The sequence below is a fragment of the Pollachius pollachius genome (genome assembly GCF_949987615.1).
Source record: "Pollachius pollachius genome assembly, chromosome: 3".
Taxonomy (NCBI): domain Eukaryota; kingdom Metazoa; phylum Chordata; class Actinopteri; order Gadiformes; family Gadidae; genus Pollachius; species Pollachius pollachius.
Genome location: NC_136936.1, coordinates 19,948,100 through 19,958,636, shown reverse-complemented (window position 1 = coordinate 19,958,636; position 10,537 = coordinate 19,948,100). Strand labels below are relative to the sequence as shown.

The 10,537-nt window shown below is 43.7% G+C and overlaps 2 protein-coding genes and 1 long non-coding RNA gene across 3 annotated transcripts in view; 1 reads left to right on the top strand and 2 right to left on the bottom strand.

The window, feature by feature from the left end:
• Window positions 1-667: 667 nt before the first annotated feature.
• Window positions 668-4,927, bottom strand: linc.pou2af1 (lnc RNA pou2af1). Its single transcript, XM_079731218.1, has 5 exons — window positions 4,800-4,927; window positions 2,649-2,746; window positions 2,179-2,236; window positions 1,444-1,670; window positions 668-1,230 (listed from the first exon to the last, which is right to left on the bottom strand). Exons 1-5 carry the CDS (start codon window positions 4,876-4,878, stop codon window positions 856-858), a joined length of 837 nt encoding a protein of 278 aa, XP_079587344.1. The 5' UTR covers window positions 4,879-4,927; the 3' UTR covers window positions 668-855.
• LOC307072060 lies at window positions 1,669-4,890 on the top strand. The gene is made up of 3 exons (XR_013811659.1): window positions 1,669-2,072; window positions 3,432-3,523; window positions 4,749-4,890. It is a non-coding gene; the product is annotated as an uncharacterized lncRNA (long non-coding RNA).
• A 2,913-nt stretch (window positions 4,928-7,840) lies between the features above and the next one.
• Window positions 7,841-10,537, bottom strand: part of LOC307072392 (POU class 2 homeobox associating-factor 2-like) — an 8,500-nt gene continuing 5,803 nt past the window's right edge. The window contains exons 4-5 of the mRNA XM_079731673.1: window positions 9,034-9,341; window positions 7,841-8,772 (exon numbers count right to left, since the gene is read on the bottom strand). Coding sequence (XP_079587799.1) covers window positions 8,296-8,772; window positions 9,034-9,341 — 785 coding nt within the window. The 3' untranslated portion in view covers window positions 7,841-8,295. The remainder of the gene's footprint in view (window positions 8,773-9,033; window positions 9,342-10,537) is intronic.

The following is a 10,537-nucleotide window of genomic DNA, read 5'->3' as shown; positions in this document are numbered from 1 at the left end:
ATGCAAAACCATTCAGGTAAACTTACCGGTTATATGATGAAAGTCGATATATTACCGGTAAATATAGCCTATGTATAGTTTTTCTGGATAAAAAACCCGATAACGTTTACATTTCTCATCGACTTTCATAGATACGTTTGTTGTATTATATCATATTACCGGTAAATATAGCCTATATATATAATATTAAAATATATATATAATATATATATATATAATATAGAGAGAGTTTGTAGCCTAATGATATTCTTAGCTGCTACTTGAAGCAGGGAAGGGCCCAGGCCTATTTTTTTATTGAAAATTATTTAATTATTTATTATAACTTTTTTCAGATTGTAAAAATTAATATCACAAATTAACCACAATTCGTTTTTTTTGTTGATTGTTCTAGAGGGAAATAATTTATAGACCCAATCGAGTCCAACTGTAGAAAGTAGACGAAGGCCAGGCAGCTGGAGGTGGTAATCTGTGTTGATTTAAGAACCGGGCGGTTTGACAGATGGAATATCAGCCAACTGTTCCCACTATTAAAGAGGGGGTAAGAGTTTACTACCTAATAGTAGGCTAGACTATGGACTATTGAAAAAATATTGCTTGCCTTCTGAAATATTTTCTGTTCAAATAAATGCTGGTTTGCAGATTTTAATTATTAACACCACTTTGGATCTGTATAAAAAAATATGTTTTATTTTCCAATAATACAAAAATATAATCGGCGTTTACGTTCCCACATCATTCTCTCAGTCCACACTTTGGTAGAAAAAAGCTGTCGAACACCTAAGCAGACACAGTCTTCTGCTCTTCCACAACACGTGCATTGCATTGTATTTACAGACATCATCACAACCCACATCATCAGAGTATATTGTAGCACATGTCTGAATTCATGACGGGCCAGTCCCTCTTCAGACAGTGGTGTTCCGCGGGGTAGGGGTAGTCTGTGGTGCCGGTAGCGGGGCCGTAGTAGGACGCGGACTCCGCGGCCGCCCAAAGGCTCTCCTGTGGGGCGGGCCAGCAGTGCGCCTGCATCTGGCAGTAGCAGTCTGCGAAGCTGCAGTGCTGGTAGTTAGAGTGGTCCAGGGCGGGGAAGCCGTGGTACCCGGGCTCCACTCGGGTCGGCGAGTCGTAAGAGGAGGAAGAGGAGGACGAGTAAGAGGAATGCTGCGGCGAGTAACTGCTGTGCTCCACTGGGCTGGAGATCTGGACGGAGTCTGGAGACGAGGACGCAGCCTGGGAGAGGGTCAGAGCAGAGGATGAAGTGCATTTAAGTTACGGGAGAAAAGGGGATCTTTTCTTTCTTTCATTTTGCACATGACTCACAAATTAAAATGAACAACTTCAAAATGTAATTTTTGTCTCTACTTATATTTATGCTATAACTGTAAGAAACGCGCAATAAAGTGGAACAAGAGCCTTAACATCCCACGTGTGACGCTTGCTTACCATTCCGTTATAATAGTCTGCCTCCGGAGAGAGCTTGGGGCCGGGCAGAAGGAAGGTGGAGGGGGTCAGAAGGGGGAGATGGCCGCTGATATCCGCGCCGTATCGATCGGCGGTGGGCAGAACCACGCCGTCAACGTACTGGTGCTGCTGGTAGTACCCGTCGCTCCCCGTCAGCTGGACGCTGTACTCGGCGTCCGCCTGCTGAACCGAGGCATCGACGTAGTGGTCTGCCGTAAGGCAAATGCAAAACAAGATGAGCGTGTAACCACAAACAAAAGAATATATTTAAATATCTTCAGAGCATACAAGTGATGTCACTCTGCCATCAGCCAACGCATTTGAGTGCATGTTTATAAAAAAGGACCTATTACGCAGCACTTGGGAACGTGCCTATCAATTGTTAACTAGAATTGATTCACATTCTGGGCAATACAGCTCTGACTTATTGTAGGGCCAAAATTCTCTTTCGAATAAGTTATTTCATTGTGGGATGATATATTAGGGCAGACTTCATATCATCTGCTGATATATGCACTTTGTTTTGGACTACCCTGGTAACTTGATGTCACGGCTCCAACGCCCACATCCCCCTCTTCCTATCGTCTGCCAAACAACCGGATTTGCACTTGGTAAGCTTTTCAGTTCGAGACTCTCGATACACAGCCGCGTGGTGCAAATGGATGCCACGGCTGACTTGGTAGTATGGGCTGCACCGTGTGTATAGCCTCTACTTACTCTGAAGGGAGGACATGCCGACGCAGAGGCTGGGGATGTCCAGGCAGCCCTGGGATACCTTTCAATAAGAATAAGTATAAAGAAGAACAGAGGGAGATGGTACAGATTAGCGTCGGAATGTAGCCGTCACCTCTAATAATTAGTTTGTGAACGCGCCTGGCACGATGCGCAGGGCACACATGGGCGCGCGTCCACCTGCGTCAAGTGCTTACTGTCTGCATGAACGATCTGCTCGTTCATTGCATTTTTGATTGTTGCAAGTTTTTGATTGTGTGTGTATGTATGTGTATGTGTGTGTGTGTGTGTGTGCGCGCGCGCGCTCGTGCGTGTGTGTGTGTTTGTGTGTCTGTCTGTTTTCACTACTTCTGTACATAGCTATACATGGGGATGATTTGACGATCATGGAACTCTTTGTTAATGCGGTGGACATAGAGCTCGTTTCTAGCCCGTGTTTCTTCGGTGCTGCTTACCGCTAGATCCTTATCGTCCGCTGCCCGGGCTCTGTGTCTCTGCAGCAGCTCCTTCACCGTGGTCTTGACGCGGACTCCCTGGTATACCCTTGGCTTATCTGCATGTCAATAACAAAGAGGTCACCAACACACTCCGTAGCATACAACAGACAATGGTTCCCCTCCAAAACACAATCCCAGTATCACAGCCTGTTCCCCTCACTCCCTATATTTCCTTGCTTTTCCTTCTTTTTTTTTATTTGACATATAGAATATATATATATATATATATATATATATATATATATATATATATATATATATATATATATATATATATATATATATATATATATATATATATATTAGGGCAGAGACCCGCCCTAATGTCCATACATTTGTAAAGTCGTGTATTTGCACAAGCACATAAAATTAGCTTTTGCACAGTGAGATGGAAAAATATAAATAGAAAAAACGCATTTGGATACTCCAACACAATTTGGAGTATCTAATTTGTAGAAAGCCTTTTTGAGCAAACAATGACATTAAAATGTATTTTTGTTTGTTTGTCTTGGCGGGATCAATAAGAAAATCCAAACCAAATGGGATGTGTTATTCTTGAGTGCTTTGTTTTTCTAAATCTCCCCTTTTTCGCCCACATAGGCCTATTGGACCCAAAATGTAACCTTGCACTTTTATTTCAGTCAGTTTATATGCAGTCTACAACTTTTCCAGCCTGAATGTGCTGCCTGCGCCCATCCCCACACCTCACAGCAGGCTCCCTTTACGGCATTCTTGTTACAGGACAAAGTCCCTTTGGTTCAGGTATGTGGACTGACGCCCAGCCCACCCTGGCTACATTAACGGACAAAGAAAAACGGTGAAAATGGGACCAAGTAAGTGCATATTTAAGATACAGGATGTGCGTTTTATTCGAACAGTGATCTTGTGTTAAATCAGGAATGGTGCGACGGAGAACCTTTGAGATAACGCAGATAAAATACGCGAATTTCGCGTAAAACCGAGACAGACCAAAATACACAATAACCCGAAAAAAAAGGAACCAAAAGAGCAGGATCGGCGTGAAGCTGGGTTTGATGGATCAATTTAAAAGAACGGCGTCCCTATAATTCATTTATTTTAGAGTAAAGGACTAAGCTGTTTTGTGTGCTCTTAAAAGTTGGATGTGATGGGACGAATAGTCGATGCTTGGTTCATCGTTTCTCTGACATAATAAAGACTGGATATGTCCAGTTCAGAGACATTTAAGGAACCACGAGATATTCTTCAATCTCCAAGCTACCGTGGAGGAAACATCTCAAATAAAGTAGTGTATAGGTAAATGAAAAAGACTGGCCAAAGCCCCACCTCACATAATTAGCATGGAATTTTAGGGCTTCTGCGCGCTGCGATGACTGCATGTCATTCATTTCTACTATTTCACTTACCAATGGGCAGATAAACCAAATGTATACGTAATCGACTACGTATTTACGTCCGTGTAATGTAAAGTTAATGTGAAGCCCCGATGTTCACCTATGGGCTGCAAGTCTGGAGATGCGTTTGCATGGTTCTGATATCATTGGTACGTGTTATCCTGTCGCGATACTAATGGGATCAATATTCATTCGGCATAATGTCTCTTTTAAATTGGCAATAGGTTACAGCTGAGTTCATTTACACTTTGTAACATCCACTTCCCACCAAACGTATCGTAACGTCCCTCTTGTATCATATAATAATAATAATAATAATAATGGGTATTGCTAGATAACAGCATCACTTTAGAGTTATAAAGTACAAAGATACAAAGATGCAAAGGTTTGCCGAAGGGTAAAATGTCAGTCAGGAATGAAGCGGGACGCAGCGGTAGCGCCGAACTCCCCTGGATCAGTCTGCTTAACTTTCAGCAAAATAATCACGCATTAAAGTAACAGGTGGCCCGAGAAGTAAACCCTCGTTTACCCCAATAATGTGACGATGGGGACCTTGTTTGTGGCCCAGTGGAGCGGGGTCACTGGGAGGTAGGGGAGACCTCTTCACATTGTGATGCTTTAAGTCTGTGGGATGGTTTAAACTATGTGATTAAAAAATGTTTTCTCTTCGCCTTGTTTGTTTCAGGAGAAAATGGAACAAGCCCGTTTCCAGAGGAAAACGCCAAGGCAGACTTACCCGACATGCTGGCTGGGTGGAGGAAAAGGCTCCTGGAACAACTCCTATGAGATTCTCCAACGTCCCTTTTCTGCTTCATTAAATGGCCAAGAACCAATTTCTTGCAAAAATTGAAAAAGATCGCAACACAAAAGTGTCAAAACAGCGTGAGAGCATGCAACAATAGTGTAATATACCTGGGGATATATAAGTTTGTGATTTTCTCCCTCCATGCCTACTATTTAAAACCCCTAGAACTCAATGATTTGACAATGATTTGATTGCGCGTTACTTTCAATTTGAATATTCAGAGGCAACTCAAAAATATCGATTTTTCACTGCAATTCATCATTTATACACACTAAATAAGTTCTACTTTAATAGATTATAATAGTATTTTACATTTAAAAGAAAATAAAGTGATGTTTTAAACATTAAATGGCCCTTTTTGGATTTCAGACCATCCACACCCCCTGTCCAATGCGCGTTGAGAGCCCACTCATGCCTTTGGGACTTCAAAGTTACGTTTATTAAGACAACTCAGCACACCATCAATGTATCGCAATAAATGTTTTAACACAACATTTAATAACAAATGATAAAGTTGTAAATTGGTGGGCGTGGCAAGGGGCAGCAGCCATCTTGGGCATCACAGGCTTCAGGCTCACACGACAAGTGCTTCACACTCACACACACGCGGGCTGGGGCCTCTCCAGGCTGCTCTTTGTTATACTTTATGCTAGATACACTTCACATCTGTCAAATTGTATCTGCTTGGATCAGATAGGTAGCCTAATAATCATTAATAGTTTCCTAGAATATTTAACATCCAAGAATTTCATCGCAAACATTTAGAAATACGTTTAGTATTATATATATTTAATTAGGTTCGTTAAATGAACGTTTTTCACTCGTTTGCGTTAATTACACTTAATATTTATTTCGTCATCTTGCCGCTTAGAAGGACGTCCAGACGCCTGTAGGGACTGTTCTCTCTACCCGAGTCCGGTATGGACACCTACTCTCATTTCTTCTTAGGCCTAGAAAGGCCTTTACTAAGATAAAAAAGGCCTTGAAAGGCCTTTAATAAGATATAATAGGTATATTATAATTTGGCTACAGTTTTGCTACAATAAAAAATGCACCGCTTGAGATTATGATTCGTTCAATTAGTTTGAGATGAATAATAATGTTTTTTCTCAAAGAACGTTGATCTGTAATACCTTAATTATAATGAACTGTAAAACACCTTTGAGTGTCCTTTGAGTGATTTTGCTTTCATTTCACGGAAGAAAAAAAAACATGAATGCACCCTTAGCCGTCTCTTGCAACGGCCAGACGTCTGCAACTTACCAAGATGTTATCTAATGCTTTATACACATAGTAGACATACCAAGTGTTGTTCTCCCGTTTTCCACTGTCCCATTGATACATTCCTTTTGAAGCGCCACCTTGCTCGGACGCTGGCTCAGAGCGCCCCCTTATGGTCACAGCAGAGGTCTTTTCCCTTGAAAAAGATCAGCTTTCGACGTGATTATGCAGGCTATTCACGATCCATTCAGCTTGTTAACGTACCTAACAAGTTGAATGAATATACTTATTGTGTACAATTATTTCATGTTCTATTTCATTTTATTGGAAGTTGTTTAGTATTTTTTTTGGAGTAGGCCTATATTGGTTAAGCAGTTAAAAAAAACTCCACATGATTTTTAACAGTGGCGGTGTGTCAATAGAGGGCGCTAGGGCACCGCCCCTCCGTGAAATATTAATTTGAATACATCTGCAAACTATTAATAAACTATTATCAATACGAAATAAATCAACAAAAACACATAGCGTTTATCCTCGTTTAATTGTGTGATATACTTTTCACTGCCACCAACCATTTAAATGCGTCTGAATGTCAATGATTTGGGCTAGGCTAGTTATTGGTCATTCGAAATAAAGCCCTCCTCCAAGTCAGGGGCGCCGGCCACGTTGAAGTCAATGTAAGCTCGCTAACTTTTTGCTGTCTATCAAGCAGAGACAGCCTTTAATTGGCACAAGAAAATTCGCCCTCGGGTCGCACCAGTGTGCGCCCAAGGCCAATGGTATCGCTTTTCTTTTTTGCTATCACCACATGATTGGACAATTCAGCGAATCAATAAAATAGGCCACCTCCCTCAGCAGCATTCGCGCAACACAACTACATGTAGAGAAGAGATAGATCGCTAACTAGCGGGGAGTTGTAAGCACTTTCCACCCTTTTCAGTGGAGGAATTGGACTCCCCAAGCAATGTTATACTTAAAAGGAGCAAGTAAGTTACATATTAATTTAGTCTTTCGGCCTGTAGCATATAAACAAAGTTAAGCAACTGTCCCATATTTCTAACTGCATTTAAAGTAGACATTGAGACTCACAAAAAATGGACGCTGTAGCACCGTGATCATGATTTGTCTCAATATCAGAATAAATACAATGGGTCAAATAGCAATGGCTGGTGGAATGGCCATAAAGTAGGTCTGTATATGCAGTGTAAGCTTGTCCAGGCCCTGCAAGTCAGGATGTAGGCTATGAATCTGAATGAATAGTAGGTAAATAGGTAGTGGCCATCCCCAAAATGCACCAGAATACAGGAAATCAAATCTATTTTTCTATGGGGGGGGGGGGGGGGGGGGGTGAACCCCAGACCCCAGACCCCCAGACCCCCTGTCTATTACTGTGCCCCACCCAACATTTTTGATCACCAGCTGCCACTGATTTTTAATATAGGAGTTTACAGATAATCCCACAAAGTTGTATTTCTTATTTAAAAATAAACAACAAATTAATCATTAGAAATGTACGAAGTCAAGGGTTTTTTAATAAATAGGAGAAGAATATCTGAGACCTATTTGATCACAAAATGGATTCAGTTCTAATAGTTTTTTTGAAATAAAAACATATTTATCCGAAAATAAATCTCAGTCTTCACTTTTAATCTTGTCAAACTTTACATCTGTGTTAACATTTATATCTTCAATGTTGGATAGTTTAATAACCCCCCCTCCCTTTTTATGCACCCCTATTTATTATTTCCCTATCTAGTCTAGATTAAAAATTCCTCATTTTGATGGCACGTTGTCACCGAAATGACTAATTAGTTTGTTTAACATTAAAGACATTCATGAGACAGACACACCCTCTCAGAGCGCAGCCTCCCCCAGGGCCCCCTGCAGACACTCCGTGGAGCTGGCTCAGAGATGGAGCTGACTCAGAGCCGACGCAGAGCAGATCTATTGTTCGGGAGACATTATCTGCTATGGGAGCGTCTTCCATAAACTCTGAAGGAGAACGGGCACCTACTGTTCTACAGCACATTTATTCACGTCATCTACGTACTTACAATGAAACTCCAAATGAAAATGGTGACAACATGAAGTCCTAGGAGGCAAACACACTCCTCTTAAGTGCCACAATACAACAGCGCCACATTATATTAGCCACACCCTTATCCCACTGTCCTCCAACCCCCCCCCCCCTCCCCCCGTCAGTTGCTTAGTAAGACCTCCTGATCTCATAGGACGACCAGGAGCTCCCAGCATCCTCTTTGGCCCAGGAGGGGTGATGAGCATCGCTGTGGGAGGAGAGGCCCCTGTGGCTCTCAGCTTCCTCCGGCGCCAGGGGGGCCATCTTAGGGGCCAGGTCCCCCACGGTGCCGGACATGTACGGGGAGCAGAAGGAGGGCGAGGAGGGCGGGTAGGAGCTGCTGGAAAGGGGGTGGTAGTGGACGTCCTCCAGCGTGTGCAGGGCGTAGGGCTGGCCCGAGGGGCCTGTGGAGGAGGAGGACGGGCCCATGGTCGAGGAGCCGTGGCTAGGGGAGCGGTACTGCTGCTGGTGGGACGGGCTGCCCTCGGGCTCCGGGCTGGTGATGGAGGCGGATGCCACGCCCACCACACTGCTCAGGCCGTCGGGACACAGGCCATCCCCCACCTGGGACAGGGGCTCCGGAACCGACTGGTCCCAGGGCTCCCTCTGCAAGGATGGAAGGGGGAAAGAGAGAGAGAGAGAAAGGGAGAGAGAGAGAGAGAGAGAGAGAGAGAGAGATGGGGAAGAAGAAAGAAAGTGGAAAGGAGGAAGGGAGAAAGTTAGGGATTGCACAGTGATGAGGAATAATGAAGACCTGTCTGAGCTCCGCTCTGAACGGGCCTCAGATCCCCACAGATCCATCGAGCAGCCAGCCCACCCTCCCTCCCTCCATGCGAGCCCCCACACGTCTCCCGCTCGGGCTCGTACCAGAAAGAGGTGGGACCCGTCGCCCCCGAAGGGCGGCAGCAGGGAGGTCAGTGCGGTGGGGGGGAAGATGGAGGCGGCCCCCGAGGTGGAGAAGGCGGCGGAGGCGCTGCGGTAGTCCCCGAAGGTCTCGGGGCAGTAGCAGTCGATGAAGGAGGAGTAGCCGCTGACGGAGGAGGGCTCGAGCGCCTTGGAGCCCAGCGCCGGCCCGTACAGATCCGTCGAGAACTGCTTGGTGGACGAGGGGCAGTAGTCGGAGTCGGAGATGTAGGGCCGCCGCATGCCGTAGTACCCGGGAATCATGTGGGAGCCTGGGGGGCGGGGGGGGAAGCTTTTTTTAGTTTTTACATCAAAGTATTGCATTGAAGTCTTATTATTCACATCTTGCAAAGGACTGAACACATTACTAAATTACATTACAAGAGATCCATCAGAAGCTGTTCCAAGGATATACTGTAGTATCCCTGTTTGATGTGCATATGAACGTATGATAGACATCTGCTAGAGTTCTACTGCTAGACTATATAAGACTCATGGTGTGGCTCAGTGTGGTTTACCCTAAGGAGTTCTGCGGCTAGACTAGAGGAGACTCATAGTGTGGCTCAGTGTGGGTTCTACTGGAGTTCTACTGCGAGAGCAGACTCATGGCGCGGCTCAGTATGGTTTCTACTAGAGTTCTACTGCTAGACTATATAAGACTCATGGCGCGGCTCAGTGTGGTTTCCACTGGAGGTCTGCCGCTAGACTAGAGGAGAGTCAGGGTGCGGCTCAGTGTGGTTTAGGTCAGATTCCTGGGAGCTCCCTTCAGATTCACCCTTTTAGCTCCGATGGACCTGAAGACTGAATGCACTGGTGGACCTACTTTGATAAACATAGGCCTCTTCTCTTGTATCAATACACGATGTGCTCCTCGTACATCAACTATACAGTCAATGAGTCCACCTGGGTTCTTTCCATGCTCTTGCATTGGTTTGATTGAGAACAACCAATATCCTCTACTGGGGTATAGTGTGTTGCATAGTGTATATATTTTGAATATCACTGTATCTATATAAATGGGATATTGATTGATTGCATGGCTGGAGCTCGCTACAGCACATTTATATTGTGCCAAAACATCTAATATTGATTGCTGATCAAAGTTATTAGAGAAAATAAATGAAATGTTGTAAATGCTTGGTAAAAGTGTCTTTCTCAGCTATTGTTTATATTTGATCTATGTTTTCCATATACTTATACCTAATAATGCACATGTACATGGTTTATTATAGATATCATTTGGTTATTTTGCACTCTATGTTCTAGGTTCTTCTGTGGATATCATCACATGATGGATGAAATTAGCATTTATTTGATATGTATACATGCATTTTATGTATAATATGCGCCTTCTGTGGACATAATCATATGATGGAGGAAATCAGCATTCATTTGATACTTCTTCTTCTAAGATATTTATTTTATGTACACAATGGACAAGAGATTCCTGGGTGGCAAGGAGAAAGGG

What these genes read in the sequence shown, in the direction of transcription:
- linc.pou2af1 (XM_079731218.1), bottom strand. Translation starts at nt 4,878, where the DNA reads ATGAAGCAGAAAAGGGACGTTGGAGAATCTCATAGGAGTTGTTCCAGG. An exon ending in CCACCCAGCCAGCATGTCGG is followed by an intron (nt 2,747 to 4,799) that starts GTAAGTCTGCCT and finishes ATTGACATGCAG; the next exon opens with ATAAGCCAAGGGTATACCAG. An exon ending in CGGCATGTCCTCCCTTCAGA is followed by an intron (nt 1,671 to 2,178) that starts GTAAGTAGAGGC and finishes GCCTTACGGCAG; the next exon opens with ACCACTACGTCGATGCCTCG.